The 22,041-nt window shown below is 43.8% G+C and overlaps 1 protein-coding gene across 1 annotated transcript in view; it reads left to right on the top strand.

The window, feature by feature from the left end:
* The window catches only part of LOC138953266 (visual system homeobox 2-like), a 59,427-nt gene extending 38,408 nt beyond the window's left edge, over positions 1–21,019 (top strand). The window contains exons 2-5 of the mRNA XM_070325066.1: positions 12,957–13,038; positions 13,497–13,620; positions 19,146–19,326; positions 20,706–21,019. Of these exons, the coding sequence (XP_070181167.1) occupies positions 12,957–13,038; positions 13,497–13,620; positions 19,146–19,326; positions 20,706–21,019 (701 nt within the window). The remainder of the gene's footprint in view (positions 1–12,956; positions 13,039–13,496; positions 13,621–19,145; positions 19,327–20,705) is intronic.
* The last annotated feature ends 1,022 nt before the right edge of the window (positions 21,020–22,041 follow it).

The following is a 22,041-nucleotide window of genomic DNA, read 5'->3' as shown; positions in this document are numbered from 1 at the left end:
GGTCTTGAAATTGTAGACAAACTCGAGATGTCAGACAGTCAAATTTGGCAGATCGTTTCTTGTCTCGCCTCGAAACGGCTCTCGAGGTCTTGCTGGTTTTTGTGGCAGGCAAGCAGCAAAACAACACCAAGAGATCTAATAAGGTCAAGTCTGGGCTTGGAGTTACAACTCCATGCCTATGCTATTCGTCCTTTTCGCGTTGCTTTTCGGGATTTCCAGACCCAAGTTGTCTGTTGGCCTGCTTGGGTCGGATGACAGGCAGTTAGTTGTCAGATGTCCAGGTTGCTAAGGTATATGTGCTTAGGCCAAAAAAAAAAAATAGGTGTGGTTACGGTAACATAGCCAACAAAAATAGGGTAGGTAGGTAGGCAATCACTTTTTTTTTTTTTAACTTTTTTTTCTAATGTGTACAAATTAAACCTACTTGACAGGGAAGTAAGTGTGCGACTCGGGCGCTTTCGCTTTCATTGCGTTTTTTGCACTCGGTTTTTTGTTGTTGTTTTGTTTTGTTTTGACAAATGTAATAAAAAGTTATAGGATCGGCCCCTAAAATTAGGGTAGGTCGGGTTACCGTAACCACACCTATTTTTTTTTTAGGCCTTATGTCACAGACATAAATCCTGTCAACAGAACAGAACTGTTTCTTCGTCTATTGCGTTTGTAGGCTTGCGCGTCTCACGTGCATTCGCCATTTGTTTTGCTTGTTTATTCCTCCGAGAGCCGCGGCGTATGGCTGCCTGAATGGCGGGGTAAAAACGTGCATACACATAAAAACCCACTCGTGCAAAATTATGAGTGAACGTGGGAGTTTCAGCCCATTAACGAAGAAGAAGAATTTTTTTTTATTTGGTTGTCGTTTTTGCACATGAAATGCCACCCCACCCCATCCACAATCACGGACTGACTTAAACCTGACTGAGCTGATCCTGACACTAGTTAATTTTCTTAAACCTCTGTTTAAAAATCTGTCTCTTTCTCCGTGTTACCCCGTTCAGTCCTGCTGCCTTTTCTCGTTCACTCCCTCCTCCTCCTCCTCCTCCTCCTCCTCCTCCTCCTCCTACTCATCATCCTCTATATACCGTTTATAATGTCCTCCATCTCCATAATCATCTTCTTCAGTCTCCAGTTTTAATCTCTTTGTGTTAACTTTTTTGCTCAAACTGCATAGTCTAGCTCATGCTGTAGGCAGCAACATTCTTTCGTCAGCGTGTTGCGTTGCCAAAACGGGGTCGCCACATTTCAATCAAAAGCAGAAGGAGGTCCAGCGACAATGCCCATGTCTCTATTCCTCATCACCCAACGCACAAAGCGACATTGACCGTGGCATTTGACATCAATATCTGTCATTTTGCCAATTTTCCCCGCAAATAACTGCCAATCATTCATCCTACGATCTCGAAAAGTACCCCAGAAAAGGCTGAACTGCAACAATGGAGAGAGCCGAGAAGACAGCGTGAGGGCCTTCGAAACTCCTGAAGTCTTTCTTGGCGGCAGCGACAAAGAAGCAGAAAAGCGACCGAAAAGAGACCCGACTGAACTTTTTCACGACAAAAAGAACCGACGAAAAGAAACTGAACTCTAAGATATAAACCGACAAAAAGAGACTGAATCCTAACAAAGAACATAACTTAAATACTTACCATTTATAATATTGGTAGAAACCGAAAAAAAAGATATTTAAATTGTAACATGGCGAAGAAGCGAGACCCAAATGATGACAAGGACTCTCACTATTGGAAGCCAAGAACCACTTAGGGCCACCCAGCGGAGTTTTGGGGGAAGGAAGGAAGAAAAAGCAAGTAGGGGGGCAATGTGCCGTTTATTTAAACGATCCAATCTGGCGGTCGTCAGTGCTCCCGTAATTAGAGGCTTTGATATCGCCATTAGCGGTCATTGTGACGTCTTTGTTCCTCCCGACAGATTGGGCTGTTGCCTCCTAAGGCGCAGAGGGAGGGTCGGAGGAGAGAGAGAGGAAGAGAGAGAGAGAGAGATAGAGAGAGAGACGGAGACAGAGAGATAGAGACAGAGAGAGACACATAGACAGAGACAGACAGAGAGCGAGCGAGAGACAGAGAGAGACAGAGTAAAAAACAGAGAGAGACAGAGAGAGAGAGAAACAGTACAGGGAGAGACAGAGAGAGACACAGAGAGAGACAGAAAGACAGAGAGAGAGACAGAAAGAGAGAGATGTGATTTGAAAGGAAGAGAGGGGAGCAGAAGTGAAGACAGTTGTGCGGAACTTTCTTTATCCACGCTGCAAAACAAAAAGAAGAAAGAAAGAACGAAACAATTTGAAAAGAAAGAAAGAGAAGAAAAAGTCCAAGAAAAATGCACAGAAAAGAAAAAGAAAAGAAAGGGGAACTTTGGGGCAGGTCGTGACTGGAGCGGCAGACAGAATGCACAGCATTCACTCAGGACCTCACCACCCAGCGAGCGGGTTCCAAAGAACCTCCACGAGTCACTGGGCCACACGGGGATGCCCTCTCAGCTGGTAGCGAAGGACTTGAAGCATTTACAGCTTCAAAAACTCAGGGTGAAGCTGGACGAAGGTTAGAGGGGGGGGGGGAGTAGTGTAAGAAGGGGGGCGGTGTTGAGGGGTGGGTTGGGGAGGGTGTTCAGAGGGTGGGGATGGGTGTTCAGGAGTCGGTAATTAACAAGGGAAAACCCTCAGATTATTTGGATTGCCGGTTGGAGGGGGCTGGGCGGGTTGTCGACAAGTCTTCAAGGCTCACCGAGTAGCCCATTAAGGAGCCATCTTGCCCCTCTGACTTAGCTTGGCTGCCGCCGTCTTCCTTCTCTTCTTCGTCTTCTCTTGCCTTACACTACCCGTCTCTCCACTCCACTTGGTCCAACCCCCCCGCCACCTCGTTTCTTTCTCCCCCTCCTAGTTCAACGTCTTCTGAGGAATCCGTCTTCTGTTCAGGTCCTACCTCCTCCGACTCAAGTTGGTCCTCTATCAGCCCGCTCTGTCTCTTTCCCTCCTTGTCCAAGGCTTTCTCGGTTCACGTTCAACTTCACCTTATTCCACGCTATTTGACGTAGCTCATCACATAATTATCTGTTCTGCTTCTTCCAGTTATCCCTGTGTCCTTACCCCAACCATCTGGTTACAACCGCAAACTTTGCTCAGAACCACACGAAGCTAAAGAATTGTATGTAGCCTTTGATCATATTCCGCAAATGGTCATCTGCTTTCCTCTTCTCCTCCGTCCCCCCCCTCCCCCTCCTGATAATTTTTCTCATCCATCGACCCACCGTGTCCTGGCTAACAGACGTACGATGGAACGACATAATAGGGAGATTCAAGAGACAGCACGTTTTGTTTTGCAGCTCGTTTCGTTTGGTGAATGAGTCACCCCGCGAAACGGAACGTGAAACGAGACGGCATAGGCCACAGACAAGATTTAGATGTATTCACGTTTCGTTTCGGAATGAAGGAAGGGCGATAAATCTTCAAGTGAAATTATCACGTCTGTCCTCGATCAGAATGGGGAAAAAAAAACCTAGGAGGTGGTCCAGAATCGGGCATACTTTGATTATTTTCAGTCCAAATAAATCACACAGACTTTGTTTATACAAAATCACATACGAAGCCAGAATAAAAATTCGATGCGATGACCTACTTCTGCTTCGCCATTTGCTTTCTTCACCATGAAGTTGGATAAATGTACCAGGATCAGCACCCTTCAAAATATTTCAGTTCACAACAGTTGTCTACCTCCAATGAACACATTCTCAGCGCTGAAAGACTGTGAAAGGGTTGATGAATCTAGCAATGCATAAAATGGCCAACAAATAAAACTGTTAGTGTGCAAAAATACTCACAAAAGTTGACGAAATATTGTTCGTTTTTTGGGGGTGGAAAACGTGACTGCGTTTTGACGTTCCACGTTCCGTTTCAGTTGACCTTCACCTTTCCAGCGAGAGACTCCCGAAATGATGACGTTTACCACGACTTCAAAACGAAACGTCCCGACGTTTCGTTTATTAAATCTCCGTAATATTGAGTGACGGAAGACCGAACGGACAAAAGATCAACACGCCAAAGAAAAATCGACGTGAAAAAGGATCAAACAAAGTAAACCCTGTCCATCTTCTTCTCGTCTTCCTCATCCTCTTCCTCTTCCTCTTCCTCCGTCGTCAATCTCTCTTCTTCTTCTCTTCCATCTCTCTACCTCCTCCTCCTCCCTTTCTTTCCTCACTCTCCACCTTCGTCCGTATTCTGTTTCACATCCCTTCATATAATCCATCCATCCATCCATCCATCCATCCACCCATCCATCCATCCACCCATCCATCCATCCACCCATCCATCCATCCACCCATCCATCCATCCATCATTCCATCAATTCATCCATCCATCAATCCATCAATCCTCATTCTGCTCAGTCTGCACACACACTCAACCCCATTCCTTCTCCTCCTCATCCCCCTCCTCCTCTCTCTCCCTCTCCTCACCTCCTCTCCACCACATCGGCCGTCGACATGCAGCAGCCGTCGCAGAGTGCTGTCGTAAGCTGTGGCACAATTAGCGAGTCTTCGGGGCCTGGGTTAGGGGGGCGTGAAACGGGGGTGAGGGGTGGAATGGGTCGTGTCGAGGAAGGATGTCACCTCAGGGGGTGCGTTGACACAGCGGAAAGTGAGGTCTCGAGGTGAGAGAGGGCAGAGAGCGAGAACGGTTGTTGGTTGGGGGTGGGGGTGTGGATGGGGGTTTAGGAGAGAGAGAAAGTGAATGAGAGATGAGAGAGAGATCTCAGAACTTTATTGAGAGAGAGATAGATAGAGAGAGAGAGAGAGAGAGAGAGAGAGAGAGAGAGAGAGAGAGAGAGAGAATTCAACTGAATTCTTCTTGTTTTTCAGCAATAATAGAGTAAAAAGCATGCGCCACGTATTCTATCCTATTATTGAATAACAAGAACTACCACACACTTTGTGAACAAAATATAGCAACAACAGACCGAAAGAAAGTGAGGGACACCATCAGAGAGATGCAGAAACAGACAGACAGACAGACAGACAGACAGACAGACAGAGACTGAGAGAGACAGACAGATAGAAAGAGACAGACAGAAGGGTGAGAGAGGTTGCTGGTTGAAGATCGAGGCAAGGGAAGACAAGCATGAAGAAGAGGTTGCCCTTGACAGAGTAATGGGCCCTGAGAGAGGAGTGCAGTGCCCTTGCCCGCTTGTCGTCACACGCCGCACTGAGCAATGACAGAGGCCACCATCGGGAGCACGCAACCTATCACCTTGCCCTTCATTCCCTCTCCCTCCTCTTCCTCACCCTCCTCCTCCATCCTCCGGTCCGGTTTGACCTCCCTCTCCCCCCCCTCCCCCTCCTCCCCACCCCCAGCTTCCATCTCCTTCCCTACTTGTCCATTGTGATACCCCCTATAGTTCCCTTTTCCTTTTATATACATCCTGTATATGTCTTCGAGCTACAAGACCGATTTATCCCTTTTGTTTTTTGTCATCTGGTCTCTTCATTAACAACAAAACAGAGACTTTTATTTATGAACGACTGTTATAGTAAGTTCAAGAGTGGAGAAGCAACGAAAACTGAACTCCCCGTGCCATACACAAATACATGTAAGTACTTAGCTGTTGACACATTAACTCTTACATATAAAGATGGAGACTGACAAAGCCATGCTTTGGTCTGGTGGCGTGTGAAAAGAAAGTTATAGTTTGACAATGATTATACTCAAGGGTTAATGTCTCTGGTCAGAGATCCGCTGACGCAAAGGTTCCTAACTGAATCCAATCATATTTATATTTATATAAATAGCTTTTATTCTTCATGTCAAAATAGAACTTATTCTTGACCCTCGGACATTTTTCTGCGCAGAAGGAAAAAAAGGTGCTATAGTTAAAAACAAATTGACCAAGACCTTGCACATGCTTGGATCCCTCAAACCACAGGTCCAATGACAACCGGACAACAAGGAAGACATTTTTGTACACTTCAGTTATCCCCAATGAAACTAAACACTATAGACCTCGGACCTCGGACATGTTTTCGCGCATAATGACCAAAGAAGCATCTCGAAGTATTATATGATGATGATAGGTAAGGAGCTACTTGTGGCACAGTCGCGGTTTTGTGTACGGGTAGTTAACTCATGATGGCCTGCAAGCCCTGAAGCAAAACGGACAGTCTTCTCTGGACGTGAGAACTTGCCCCCCTCCCCCTCCCTGAAAAACGAAACAGACCTGTGATGCAGAAACAGAAACAGTAACAACTGCCACCATTGTCAGTTGGAGTAGGCGGCAAGTCACCCGGGTATTCAACAAAGCCCAAATCTTTCATTCTTAAGATTTTTCGCTGGCGGCGTTAGTCGGACGTTGTCGACTCTATTCGGGCTTTTCCGGCTGATCACCTTCGGCGGCTCCGACTCATCAGCGATTGTTGGTGGAGCTTGTTTTGAGCGGCGCAACAAGCTCAAGGGACAACAGTCACACACAACACCCGTGTTTAGCACAGCGGAAGAACAGCAGGTAGCACATGAACCACCCCGAGCGACGGCAAGGGCATTGGCAACAATTAGTCTCAACACAAACCGTGGCGAGCGCAACAATAGTTTTCAGCGCAAACTAGGAGTATGGCAACAATAACTTTGAATCCTCATTTATAACCGTTCGGAACGCCTTCCGCTTTTGTGACGGGTGGTTGACTAAGGAAGGGAGAAAGTTGTGTGAGTTATTGGAGAACTAAGCGACCGCACCCGGGTAATGATAACAGTTTCAGGGCAAATAGTATCATTGCCTTCCAAAAGCCTGAACAGTCGCCACGTTTCACTTCGCCTACGGGACTATCACAGAACAAAACGCTCCAACGACGACAACTGCTTCATTCTCCAGTTTACGGAAAATCAGTTCGTGAAAGATGAGCGACAACGGAAGAAGGGTTTGAGGGCATTTTTGGACAGTCCATAAAGAAAGTGTCGGGTTTTAATTGACTCGCGAGGACCACATCAAACATCATGGCCGGCTCTTTCGTTACAATGTGAGCAGAAGGCGATGGCGCTTCTCGGGGGGTTGAAGTGGTCTGTGCAGAGTCGTTTAGCGGTTTATGAACGGTCAGTTGCACATCTCAACCGGACCTGAGAGGTCTCTGCAACTTGTTGAGCAATTTGGAAACGGTCAACTGCACAGATTCCATGCCTGTCACAACGGCTACAGCCAATTCTTGGCATTCCTGTGAATGACCAGACTATGCTGGGTTTTTTTTCTACAAATTTGAAGGTTTTTAAAGACGTAGTGGGTCTTCTAAACACAATTTTTGCCTTTGAAAACGAAATCGCAAAGTTCTGTTTCCTGTTTCTTTTTTTTCCTACTTACTTTCTTTCTTTCTTTCTTTCTTTCTTTCTTTCTTTCTTTCTTTCTCTTTTCTTTCTTTCTTTCTTTCGTTCTCTCTTTCTTTCTTTCTGTCTGTCTGTCTGTCTGTCTGTCTGTCTGTCTGTCTGTCTGTCTGTCTGTCTGTCTGTCTGTCTGTCTTACTTTCTGTCTTTCTTGCTTTCTCTTTTTTTTCTCTCTGTTTGGTTCTTTCTTGTCCTTCCTTCTTTCTTTCCTTCTTTCTTTTTTTTTTCTTTCTTGAAATAATCAGATTTCTTGCGAATTTTTCTTTTCACGTGTCAGTCTCAGGCTATCTCTTCTAGATAATTATAGAGCAAATCAATGCAAACTGTTGGTAAATATTTTCTTAAGGTTGGGTTCTTATCTTTATGTAAACGATATTATATTAGCAAGTTTATTCGTGACCAATTGACTGTTCCGAGTTTTTATGGCATAACATGTTATTATGTTTATTTTCTAATGCGCTGAAGGAAATCATTATCTTTATGAAACCACACCAGACAATACTGACCACAAATACTAATCTGAACAAATCACGTCCACCAATAGCGGCAACAACCAATTATGACTGAACAATTTAAATCTTCCCACAAGCAGAAATCCAAAAACATCAGACAGACTGCTAATTAACTAAAATCTAGAATCATGCAATAAACAAGACAAAAACAAAAAAATTGCATGCAAGAAAGGTTAGTTATTGTTAAAACGTAAACGTTCCAAGACTTCACCTTTCTTGGTGTGTGTGTGTGTGTGTGTGTGTGTGTGTGTGTTGGTGTGTGTGTGTGCGTGTGTTTGTGTGTGTGTGCGTGCGTGCGTGCGTACGTGTATGTGTGTGGTGTGTGTGTGTGTTTTATTCTACCCACAAGCAGTTCGTTTCAACCCCCCACAATCCTTTTCTCTCAACTTCCGCCGTTTTACTGAGCAATTACGCCGCGCTATTGCAGCTCATCTCAGTTAGCTCGGCTCAGCGCAACACCTGGCGAAGGGAGACCTGACCCGCTAACTGAGCTATACTGTAATCCCTTCACCTGTCATTGTGAAACCAACAGGTGAGCACCCCACCCCACTCTACCACTCTCCCCCTTTTGCCACCCCCTTCTAACCCACACACACGTACCCTCTACCTCTTTCTCTGCATGAAGCTGTCAAAGTCTGGAAGGGTTCCAACCATGACACACACACACATACCGGATATGTCTGCCTTGGATGCTAGTGTGGCTGTCACACTTTGACGATTGCTGTGAAAATCTGGGACATTTTCAGTTGTTCGGGGTTTTGTTGGTTGTGTCAGCTGCGGCGGTGTTGCGTGCGTCTGTGTCAGTGTGCGTGTGTGTGTCTGTCACTGAAATAGTGCGATTGTTTTTGTATGTTTGTTTGTGTGTGTATGTTTCGCGTTTCCACCAAAGTGTCATGCTTTCACAGCACAGTACCAGGTGCGTGACGTGTCAGTGGAACTGTGCGTGATTATTAAAATGCGGAGTGTGAATGGCGCTTTAGCAAACATTTTCTGTACTTTACCATTGCACCTGCTGAACGGTTACTTGCTTGGTCTAAAGAACGTTGCATTCTTTTACATGCTCATTAAAGTTGCACAACAGGTATGAACCAAAAACACGCCTGCGAGTTTGTATTGCACACGCCGTCTTCAGTGTGTTCAGTCCTCTGATGGATTTTAGAATCATCCCAATGTCTTTTACGTGTCATGTGTTGATGGATAGTTAGACCGATTTTCTGTACGTCAATATTGCTTTTCAGTTTGTATTCAGAAATAGGTTATAAATAATTGTTTTCCTTTTCAGTTATCATGTTGAGATGATCAAATTTGGCACTATAAAACGAAAAAGAAAAAAAAGAAAGAAAGAAAGATAAAAATTATAAAAAAAAAAGCAAATACAAAAATATTATGGATAAATAGTTTATTGTTAAGGGAAAAACCCTGAAGTTAATTAAAAAACTATCCTTTGTTATTCACTCCAGTTATAAGATAGCTTCGTGTTTGTTTCTCTTCTTCTGTATTGTGTCGAAGCTGCTTCTCAGTGTGTTGAAAACAAAATAAATTTGAGTATCGTAGCTAAGCTTAAGTCAGCGCAATCAACGTGTCATATAAGCAGGATAATTTCTTGAATGCAGAAACCGACAAGTCGCAATTAGAGGCAGTGAACGACAATTAACACAAATCAAACCAAATGAACGGACGATGTGCCACATATGACCATTACTTGTCACTGAAATTAATCCTAAACCAACATACAATCCCAACAACAACAACCTTCACCACTGCAAATATACCCCCCCCCCCCCCCTCAACTTACCTCTCCCTATTGCTATTTTACCAATAATCCGCACACAGGATGAACCCAATCATAAATAATTATAACCATGTTATTGACTAGAAACAGCTTTAAAGCTAGTGACAATTGGGTGTTGGCATGTCAACAATAGAGCCAAATGACGGCATGTTCTTCGCTGTGGGGTGGGTTTTGTCCAAAGGCGTGAAAGCAGTTCCCAGGTTTAATAACAAGGTGATTATTCAATTCCAGAGCGAAGATACACCTGTTCTTGGTCAGGCAAGGGAAGGGGGTGTGGGGGGGGGGGGGGGTGTTTCACTTTTCACTATTAGGGTTTAACGTCCTCTTAGACCAACTGGTCTATATTGGGACTGGTATTGGTAATACGCTGAAGATATGGTGTGATACTTTGATTCGAACAAGCCCGCTGTGGCTGTCTTCTTCGACACACCAGCATTGGGTTTGTCTCGTCAAAGTATCGAAATACGATCATGATAATCAGAGACGAGAGATGATGCATACGTGTCTTCGTGTTTTCCAAGCCCTGAGACTTTCGCTGTGAACGTGGGATCTTTTTCGTGCGCATGTGTGCACACGGGGGTGTTCGGACACCGAAGAGAGTCTGCACAAAGTTGACTCCGAGAAATAAATCTCTCGCCGAACGTGGGGATCGAACCCATGCTGATAGCGACCAACTGGCTACAAAGCCAGCGCGCTACCAACTGAGCTACATCCCCGCCCCTGGGGAGGGGGGTGGGGTGGGGTGGGTGGGGTGGTTCGCAGGGGATGGCTGGCCAGGCTTATTCTGATGACGCAGGAGGTGTTGCACTAGGAAGATCGAAAGGTGTGGTTGGCGATGTTTAAACACTTGTTTATTCGTTTTAACTGAAGACCTTCGGATAATGCAGATATGCGGATTTGTTTTTAATTATGATAGTGTTCATTGCGTCGAGGCAGATGCCCGATAATTGCTTTTTTTTTTTTTTATAAGCTAGCATCTACGCATTTGCATTATCTTCAACCTCGTCAGATTTTTTCGTTTTTTTGTGTTGTATGCGCCAACTGCAGAGTAGTCATTCAACTCATTTTCTTTTTTTTAATTTTATTTTCATGCGATTTTCATGCGATTTTCATGCGATGTTTTCTCTTTTTATTTTTATTTTTTATTTTTGTATGTCACAGTTGTATTCTACGTGATTGTCTTTTGCTTGAAATTTGATTTTTGGAACTATATGAGACTTTTTATTTTAAATTTACTTCTACATTTTCTTGTCTTATCAGTGTTGGATGGGTGTCGCATGGGATGGTGGGGCCCAATATTTGTCTGTGCAGAGTTGCTTTTTACATTTAGTCAAATTTTGACTAAATGTTTTAACGTAGAGGGGGGAATCGAGACGAGGGTCGTGGTGTATGTGTGTGTCTGTGTGTGTGTGTGTGTGTGTGTGTGTGTCTGTGTGTGTGTGTGTGTGTGTGTGTGTGTGTGTGTGTAGAGCGATTCAGAGTAAACTACAGGACCGATCTTTATGAAATTTTACATGAGAGTTTCTGCGTATGATATCCCCAGACGTTTTTTTTATTTTTTTGATAAATGTCTTTGATGACGTCATATCCGGCTTTTCGTGAAAGTTGAGGCGGCACTGTCACGCTCTCATTTTTCAACCAAATTGGTTTGAAATTTTGGTCAAGTAATCTTCGACGAAGCCCGGATTTTGGTATTGCATTTCAGTTTGGAGGCTTAAAATTTAATTAATGAGTTTGCTCATTAAAGTTGTCATTAAAATCGATTTTTCGCAAACATATTTAAATTTGATTGCATCGTATTCTTCATCACATTCTGAATCTAAAAATATAATACATATGTCATGTTTACTTTTAAAATGTGATCACAATTAACGAAAATAGATTAATTAGTCTTACGATTAAAATTTAAGAAATCGATCCAAAAATGATGTCATCTTATTCGTGATCATTTCCTGATTTCAAAAACATATAGATATGATAGGTTGTATTCAAAACAAGCTCAGAAAGTAAACAAGAATACAGAAAAGCTCGCTTTCCTGCTTAGCACAATACGCTACCGCGCTAATCTGGCGTGTCAATATATATACCCCCCGCGGGTTAGGGGAAAGAATTTACCCGATGCTCCCCAGCATGTCGTAAGAGGCGACGAACGGATTCTGTTTCTCCTTTTACCCTTGTTAAGTGTTTCTTGTATAGAATATAGTCAATGTTTGTAAAGATTTTAGTCAAGCAGTATGTAAGAAATGTTAAGTCCTTTGTACTGGAAACTTGCATTCTCCCAGTGAGGTAGTATATTGTACTACGTTGCAAGCCCCTGGAGCAAATTTTTGATTAGTGCTTTTGTGAACAAGAAACAATTGACAAGTGGCTCTATCCCATCTCCCCCCTTTCCCCGTCGCGATATAACCTTCGTGGTTGAAAACGACGTTAAACACCAAATAAAGAAAGAAAGAAAGATGTCAATATCACTACGTTTTGCACGTGGAAGGTGAGCGATTTCCTTCACGCGGGGATTGACGAAGCTGTACTGTCTTGGTGAAAAAATACAGTGCGTTCAGTTTCATCCCAAGTGAGTTCGACAGCTTGACTAAATGTAGTAATTTCGCCTTACGCCACTTGTTCTTCTTTATTGTTTCTTCTTTTCATGTCAGGGGCGGACCTAGTTGTGAATAAGGGGGGGGGGGGGGGGGGGGGGGGGGTTCCAAATTGGAGCAGGGGTCCAGGGGCCGCTCAGGTCCCGGTGGGGTCCAGGGGCAAAGCCCTGGTGGGGGGTCTGGGGGGCTTCACCCCCCAGATGCTGAAGGAATTTTATTTTTTTAGGTCAATCGGAGGCCTCTCCTGGAAGATAACAAGGTATCTATTCAGTAAATATGCGTGTACAAATATGTGCACCTTTGACTTTGAGAAGGCAATGTGCTATTTTATATGAACTACTATTTCAATATAACTAATCATTTCAAAAATAATTCGGAGGGGGGTTAGCCTTTGAGTTTCTCGTCAGTTTCAAGCATGTTGCATTTGGAAGGAAGGAAAGCACAAGCGCTTTATTTTTTTACTAAAAAAAATTTTTTTTTTAAAAACGGATGGGGGAAGGGGGGGGGGGGGGGTTCCGGGCACCCAGGAACCCCCCCCCCCCCTAGGTCCGCCCCTGCATGTATTCCCTTTTTAGTTCCTTTGTTTTATATTATTTTATTTTTAATCTTGTCTGTCGAAAATTTTAGCCTGTTTTCGAGATTACTGTAATTCTGTTTATATTTTATTGTATGTTGATGTGTATTATTTGTCTTTACAGTACCTTCACAAGCCTGTCTTCACCCGGACAAAGCAAACGACGCGTCTTCAAGCAGAAAACAGAAGAAACGACGCAGACACAGGTATAACTACGATACGGTCTTTGCAATAATTGGGTGAACATTCTGTTCAGTTCAACGGATCTTGTGCTGTTTGTTTGTTTGTCTGGTTGATTGATAGTTTGGTTGTTTGTTTGCTTGAGTGGTTCTTCTGTCCTTCCGCTTCCTTCCTTCCTTCCTTCCTTCCTTCCTTCCTTCCTTCCTTCCTTCCTTCCTCCCTTCCTTCCTTGTGAATTTCCTTCTTTCTCTCTTTCTTTCTTTTCTCTCTTTCCTTTCTTTCTTTCTTTCTTTCTTTCTTTCCTTTTTTCCTTCCTTCCTTCCTTGCTTGTGTTATTTTTTCTTCTTCTTTCTTTCATCCTTTTTTTCCTTTCTTTTTTGTGTGGTCTTTTTCTTCTTTCTTTCTTTCCTTCCTTCCTTCCTTCCTTTCTTTCTTTGTCGCGGTTCTCAAAGTTCGGTCATGCATCTTGATGCCTTTTTTGCAGGACGATCTTCACCAGCTACCAACTGGAGGAGCTGGAAAAGGCTTTCAAGGACGCCCACTATCCGGACCTGTACGCCCGGGAGCTGCTGGCCCTGAAAATAGACCTGCCTGAAGACAGAATACAGGTACCTATACATTTTGGTCTGCCTTGACGAAAAGACGAATTCCGGAAATAACTCTCTGGGGTTGTGAAAGAGTTGCTTTTCCTTGTTTTCCTAGCTTCTCCATAGAAACACTGAGGCAAGCCACAAGTGACATTGTTGGCTTGTCTCAGTGTTTCTATGGAAATAAGGGAAAACAACTATTCCACAGCCCATAACAGCTTGACAGAGTTATTTCCGAACATCGTCTATAGGAGAAAAGCCAACCCGCGGCAGTGTCATCTTGATCATCATGATCATTATCGCCTCCGTCGCTGTGGTCTGTACACATCAGTTTGCCGTCATTGTGTGATGACTGATCATACACACCTGTCATTTTCTAATTGTTTTGTTTGTTGTTGTTGTTGTTGTTGTTGTTGTTGTTGTTGTTGTTGTTGTTGTTGTTGTTGTTGTCTTCGTCGGAATCATTGTCAGTGAAGCAGGATGGATGATGAAAAGATGCTGTGCATCTCTCAAACCATTTCAAGTCTGGGACGTACCCCCGGACAAGATGTTTATAACTTTTTGTATGAAATTAAGATTTTGAACGAAAATTAAAGTACTGATTGTGAACGAATCTGAGTTTTAAGGAACCTTTAACTATAATAAGCCGTAAATGTGAATATTTTCTAAAGAGTTGGTCGTGAACAAACTTGAGAATAAGATTAATGCTGAATTTCCTATGATTTCCTGCGGCGTTCTCGAGACAAGAAATATCAACAACCAACCAAGCCATCTCAGTCGCGTCTTCACGCTCTCTCCTTTTTGCGTGTGGCAGAGGGAGTAGAAAGTCTATTCCAAGGACCGAGCAAAGACGGGTGGGGTAGTGTTGTGTTGAGAGTGAGGGAGAAGAACAAATAAACAGTGCGGCGTTATCACGCAGGGCTGGTTTGCTTTCCAACGTTGTAAAATGTTGTGTCTTCAAACCCTGCCCGTAAACCGTTTGTCAAACACTATCATTCCGCGCATCTTGTAGACTTTACACATCTGCATGCAGGGGAAGCTATAGGTTGACTTTCTGCTTTAGTGTTGTGGAACTGTAGATAAAATCTACCTAAGACAGACAGACTCACAGACATACAGAATGACTGAGGGACTGTGCAGGGACGATCAGACTGCCCGACACATAATCAGAAACGCACACACGCACGCACGTACGGACATACGCACACACTGACGTACACTCAAACACATGCAAAAATGCTCCTCCCCTCCCCCCCCCCCTCTCACTCTTCCTCTCTCCTTCACCCTCTCTCTCTCCCTCTATCCGCCTCTCTCTCCCCAACCCTCTCTCTCCTCTCCCTGTCTCCCGCACCCCACCCCCACCCCCCGCTCTATCCCTATCCGTCTCAGTCTGCCCCCCCCCCCTCTCTCTGTCTGTCTATCTGTCCTCTTTTGTGCTTATACAGTCTTACTCACTATCATATGAACACAAAGACAGAGAGAAACAGAGACGGAGAAGAGAGAGATTGGGGGAGGGAGGGAGACTGAGAGAGAGAGAGAGAGAGAGAGAGAGAGAGAGAGAGAGAGAGAGAGAGAGAGAGAGGGGGATGGATGGAGACAGAGAGAGGGAGAAAGAGAGAGAGAGAGAGAGAGATAGAGAGTGAGAGAGAGACTGAGAGAGAGAGCGAGTGAGTGAGTGAGAGAGAGAGAGAGAGAGAGAGAGAGAGAGAGAGAGAGAGAGAGAGAGAGAGATTGAGGGAGGGAGGGACTGAGAGAGAGAGCGAGAGTGAGAGAGAGAGAGAGAGAGAGAGAGAGAGAGAGAGAGAGAGAGAGAGAGAGAGATTGAGGGAGGGACTGAGAGAGAGAGAGAGAGAGAGAGAGAGAGAGAGAGAGAGAGAGAGAGAGAGAGAGAGAGAGAGAGAGAGAGAGAGAGAGAGAGAGAAGAGTTGTTCTCGGCCGTACAGCCGGCAGGTGTCTTCTTACCGTGTTTGCAAAGAAAATGTCCCGTACGCTTTCTTCCCCTAACCGCCCTCTTATTAGTTGGAGGTACTTTGTTGTCTTCCCTCCCAAGGTGCTATATATTTAGATTCGACATTCAGGGTTAATTTGAGATGTGATCTACTACCCCCGTTGGAGTGAGAGCAAGAATCTCAAGTTATCTCGCGGATTATCGGCAAGGGCGAGGAAAGGTTGGGGTTACTGCCCCTTGACCCTGCGACACGTCTTCGGTTGCCTCCCTTCCTTTTTGTTGGGCCGGTTTTGTCCCTTGATGTTAGGACGTATGTTTGTGTGTCTCGGTGTCTCTTGATACGCATCTCCGTTATGATGTTGATAATGAAAACATGCACCTGCTGAACAAAGCCAAACAAACAACATGAGAACGTGGGTTTGAACAGTTCGGGGAAATACATGGGGGAGGGTGGCTATATTTTTTAATGTCTTTTTTTTTTTATTGTGTCTTTTTACAAAGACGTTTGGAAGCATGAAGGAGGAGAGGGAGAGAGAAAAAACACGGGGTTTTGTTTTGGAGGGGAGAGCAAAAGAGAAGAAGAGGGGGAGGGGGAGGGGGGCGGGAAGTTGATATACAGATTAGAAATAGAATAGATATCACCCCAAAACCACAGTGTCAGATGCAAATGATAATTCGACAATGAAATAGATTTTACTTTTAAAATAAAGTTAGATGATAAACAATAAAAAAACAAAACAATCATAACTTAAAAAAAAAAAAAACCAGAATCACATGTACACACGAGCAACAGACACGAAAGAAAGAAAACTCAAGCGCACTGAATACGAGAAATAGTTCTTACTAAGGTTAGATGTAGAAAACAAATATTACGATACAATGAAGGAAGGGATATATGGATGAAAACTCCCGTACCAGCAAATATCTGGGACATCAACAATAATAATTGATACCTCTACTCCCCAACAAGTAAAAATTGCGTTCCTACCTCACTATTCATTCCCCTTCCAGCAGCATAGAGTCGTCTTTAATTGCGCACAATTAAGTCTATAATAATCCGTATCAATCACGGCAAAACTCGTAGTTACACAACAAGGGCGGTTACCGCTGCCGTCTTGTTCTCCCGTGTTACACGATTCTCTCCCTTAGCCCGCATTGACGCGTGGGCGGTGGGCGGGGCACAGATAGAGTTGATTGGCTGCCGGTCACCGTCGCACGCGCCCGCCGGCCACGCCCACTTCGACGAATGTCTGAATTATCGATCGAAGGAGAGGGAACCGCAGTGCCGCCCCTAACTGTATTCAGTGTCGTCTTGAGTTGGTAGACACAGGTCGAACACGCTGTAACATCAGCATCGAACATTATATTTAATCATGCAGAGAACGCGATGTTGCAAAAGTAAAATATATTGTTTTGTCAGTAAAGTTGCGATGCAGACACTTTTGGGGAGACTGAGTGGTGCCTGCTCCATCACAACCAGCCCCTCTCTACGTACAATATATATGTCTGTCTCTGTCTCTAAATCTGTCTGTCTCTGTCTCTGTCTTTGTCTGTGTCTGTGTCTGTGTCTGTCTGTCTGTCTGTCTGTCTGTCTAGTCTGTCTGTCTGTCTGTCTCTGTCTGTCTATCTGTCTCTGTTTCTGTCTGTCTGTCTGTCTGTCTGTCTGTCTCCCTCTCTCTCTCTCCCTCTTTCTCTCTCCCTCTCTCTCGCTCTCTCTCTCTCCCCCTCTCTCTCTCTCTCTCTCTCTCGCTCTCTCTCTTTCTCTCTCTTTCTATCTCTCTCTCTCTCTCCCTCTCTCTCTCTCTCTCTCTCTCTCTCTCTCTCTCTCTCTCTCTCTCTCTCTCTCTCTCTCTCTCTCTCTCTCTCTCTCTCTCTCTCTCTCTCTCTCTCTCTCTCTCTCTCTCTGTAAGTCAAGGTTGCAGCTAATCAATGACCACAATCCGGATTTTTTTCCAACAAAATTTAGTTTTTGTCTGAATGCTCGCAATCTGCAGAAAGAATTATGAATAGGTTGAAGACTTGATCGGTCAGTCAGGGAGTCATTTTTTTTTTAAAAGGATGAAAGACAATAATCCATTATTATTATGTATAAAAAAAATAGTAAATACATTTTCAATCTAAATACAAGTACACTAAAGAGCTAATTATTTCAGATAGAAACTTGAACGGTTAAATAGAAATTTACGGTTTTAGCTGATTAAAGACGGTAATCCAGATTAATATATATAGTCCCCCACAAAGGGACTTTGCTCTGTAAATTTCGGTCCCCCTTGAGGAGGGTCTGATGCTCCCAATAGGCTGTCTGTGAAGGGATACTTATTTCTCTCTCTTTCTCTGCTAAGAGATTTTAACAAATCTCGGAAGAAAGTCTCTGCTGACTTTCAATTGTTTCTTTCACAATTTCTGTGTGTGTGTGTGTGTGTGTGTGTGTGTGTGTGTGTGTGTGTGTGTGTGTGTGTGTGTGTGTGTGGGTGTGTGTGTGTGTCTCTGTGTGTGAGTGTGTGTGTGTGTGTGTGTGTGTGTGTGTGTGTGTGTGTTTTAAACCAATTTTCTATCAACAAACTATAAAGAGCTAATCATGTAAGATCGAGATTTGATCGGCCAGTTAGGAAGTCCAGGTTTTAGCTGATCAAAGACAAGAATGCCGTGAATCCATCACTTTTTCCATTCTTTCCTTTTCGGAGTCCACCTGATTCCAAGCTAAAGAGAAGACTTATGTGGCCGGTTTTTGTTTGCTGCTTACGCTTCATTAATTTGCATGTTCTTTGTGAGTGTTTAGTGATCGTTAAGTTTGTTCTTGGATCGTTTGTCTGTTTTGTTTAGGAAGTTAACGGACGACCAAAAAGAAGCGGGAGGACAGGATGGGGAAGGGGGTGGGGGGGGGGGGGGGGGCCGAGGAAAGAGAGGGGAGGGGGGTGGAGAGAGGGAAAGAGAGAGAAAGGGAATGGATGAGAGGGATATGTGAGTGTGTGTGTGTGTGTGTGTGTGTGTGTGTGTGTGTGTGTGTGTGTGTGTGAGAGTGTGCGTGCTTGCGTGCGTGCGTGCGTGCGTGTGTGTGTGCATGCGTGCGTGCGTGCAAGCGTGTGTGTGTGTGTGTGTGTGTGTGTGTGCTTGCGTGCTTGCGTGCGTGCGTGCGTGCGTGCGTGCGTGCGTGTGTGTGAGTGTGTGTGGGTGTGTGTGTGTGTGTGTGTTGTCGCGTGCACATCAGTCCCTGTTTGAGCCTATACACTTAACAACCCCTTACAATTCACACTGTTAACTAGCCTAAGTGTTTTCATACGGCAAACTCCATTACTACCTATCTGAGTATAGGCTTAATTAATACTGGCGTCGTGAAGGAAAGCGCCTTTTAATTTCACGCCTTTCTTTCAGTGTTGATGCTTCAAAGTAGGGAAATTCCTCGACAATCAACAATTTTGAACTGTTCTTTTAGTCACCCGAAATAATGTTTGTTGGATCTGTTTGAATCGTTACAGTTATTAGTGAAAGTTATCTTTTCAAACCGCTGGTGGCCCTTCCGTGTATATCACTTTAAACCAATGTAAACAAAATCGTGAACTTTTTGTTTAACTGACTTTTTTTTCTTCTCCCTGCACAGGTGTGGTTCCAGAACAGACGAGCCAAGTGGCGCAAGACGGAGAAAACATGGGGCAAGAGCAGCATCATGGCGGAGTACGGGCTGTATGGCGCAATGGTCAGACACGCGCTGCCGCTACCAGACGCCATCATCAAGACAGCGGAGAACGGTATCGAGAACTCGGCAGCGCCTTGGTTGCTAGGTGAGTGAGAACGTAATGATGATGATGATGATGATGATGATGATGATCAGAGGAGGAGGAGGAGAAGGATGATATGCTAGTGCCTATGGTATTGTGATAATTCAGTTCAAAATATCGAATCAGCCAAGACGAAGAAAAGGGAAGTGGTCTGAGACGACAAGTGCGGAAAACATTGGGACAACAACGACTACTACTTACGTTGAAAATTAAATTGACGATGGTCTAAAGAAATATCAACAAGTCGCGTAAGGCGAAATTACTACATTTAGTCAAGCTGTGGAACTCACAGAATGAAACTAAACGTAGTCCGCCGCTAGTGCAAAAGGCAGTGAAAGTGACGAGCCTGTTTGGCGCGGCAGCGGTTGCGCTGTGCTTCATAGCACGCTTTACTGTACCTCTCTTCGTTTTAACTTTCTGAGCGTGTTTTTAATCCAAACATATCATATCTATATGTTTTTGGAATCCGGAACCGACAAGGAATAAGATGAAATAGTTTTTAATTCGGTTTCGGAAATTTAATTTTGATCATAATTTTTATATTATTAATTTTCAGAGCTTGTTTTTAATCCAAATATAACATATGTATATGTTTTTGGAATCAGAAAATGACGAAGAATAAGATGAAATTGGTTTTGGATCGTTTAATAAAAAGATAATTTTAATTACAAGTTTCCGATTTTTAATGACCAAACTCACTCATTAGTTTTTAAGCCACCAAGCTGAAACGCAATACCAAACCCCGGCCTTCGTCGAAGATTGCTTTGCCAAAATTTCAATCAATTTAATTGAAAAATGAGGGTGTGACAGTGCCGCCTCAACTTTTACAAAAAGCCGGATATGACGTCATCAAAGGTATTTATCGAAAAAAAGAAAAAAACGTCCGGGGATATCATACCCAGGAACTCTCATGTCAAATTTCATAAAGATCGGCCCAGTAGTTTAGTCTGAATCGCTCTACACACACACACACAGACACACACACACACAGACACAGACACACACACACACACACACACACACACACACACACACACACACACACACACACACACACACATACACCACGACCCTCATCTCGATTCCCCCCTCTATGTTAAAACATTTAGTCAAAACTTGACTAAATGTAAAAACAAATTGTGTGTAATACCGGATGCAGTGATTTTTTACGATTTTTTTTTTATGTCGTTGTAATTGTTTGTGAAACGTTACGAACTGGTTCTGAGGTTAAAGAATTCAGCTGAGTTAAATATGTGCATGGTCATGGATGACCGTCTTTTGCCACAACCATAATTTTTCTCCCCACCCCTCTCCTTAGCTAAGAAACATTTCAAACTTAAGTTTTCCCCTCAACTCATTTTTGTTGTTTTTGTTACCCACAGGAATGCACAAAAAGTCACTGGAGGCCTCCAAAAAGATGAGCGAGGAGGAGGGTGAAGAGAGCGACGACGGAGAAAAGATAAATCGTGGTCGTGACGAGTTCAAGTCGGAGAGCATAGCCTCCCTTCGCGCCAAGGCTCAGGAACACAGCGCGCGCGTGCTACAAGCTCTCAACAAGGAATGCGAGATGGCATGTGACGACAGACTCCTTCAAGGTCAAGGTCTCCACATGGGAGGTCGTGACTCGACCTCTGTCCCAAGCCGAGGTTCGAGCATGGACGGGTCAAGGCCGGATCTGGATCGAGGCTGTCAATAAAGTCACCACGGTCGAAGTGTTAGGAAGCGGACAGATTGTGACTTTTGTGCGTCGACCCGTAACTTCATGATTTTGAGGGAAGAAATTCGACGACGATAACGACGACGACGACGACAACAACAAGGTGTTTCTGTCGGCGGGCACACTGAACATATAACTTACATCTAAAACTGGCATCATTGTTTTGTGGCAAAACATTTTCAGAATGGTCACTATGTTCTGGCAGCGAAGTCAGAGCTCAAAAATGACCTAACTTGGTCAACCAGTTTGATCTTGTTTTGTTTTTGTTTTTTGTTGTTGTTGAAAATCTAGTTACCACATATACGTTCATAAGTTGTAGGCAGTGTTTTGTCTTTAAGGTTTACATAATTTCTTATTATATAATGTTCGCCTGCAAACAATGTAAGTTACGTCATGCCGAGTCACGATGAGATGATCTGGCAAAGCCCATCGATCGTCCTGCCTGGAAACAATTCACTGGACTGTGTGACTACTCATATAAATTGAGTATACTTTGCACCTTGGACACTGAAAAGCTCTGCAGATTTTCTTTCTAGAAACAATTTACTGGACTGTGTGACTACTCATATAAATTGAGTATATTTTGCACCTTGGACATTGAACAGCTCTGCAGATAATTCTGTCTAGAACAATTCACTGAACTGTGTAACTACTCAAATAAATTGAGTATATATTTTGCACCTTGGACATTAAAAAGCTCTGCAGATAATTCTGCCTATATGAGCAGTTCAGTGAACTGAACAATTACTCAAGCTTACTTTGCATCTTGAACACTTGCAAGCTCTGCTAAGTATGGAAGAGACTTCTCTTTTCTACTCATATGAATTGAGTATGCCTTGCATCTTAGACACTACTAACAAGCTCCACTATGAAGTAGAGGCAAGTATGAAATGTGGAGTCAACTCATGTGTTCTACTCATATGAATTGAGTATGCCTTGCATCTTTGACTCTATAAAAAGCTCTGCACTGAAGTCTGTGAAGCCAAGCATTGAGGATGACC

Source organism: Littorina saxatilis, linkage group LG17 (assembly GCF_037325665.1).
Source record: "Littorina saxatilis isolate snail1 linkage group LG17, US_GU_Lsax_2.0, whole genome shotgun sequence".
NCBI classification, from domain to species: domain Eukaryota; kingdom Metazoa; phylum Mollusca; class Gastropoda; order Littorinimorpha; family Littorinidae; genus Littorina; species Littorina saxatilis.
This window is presented reverse-complemented; position numbering and strand designations above follow the sequence as displayed.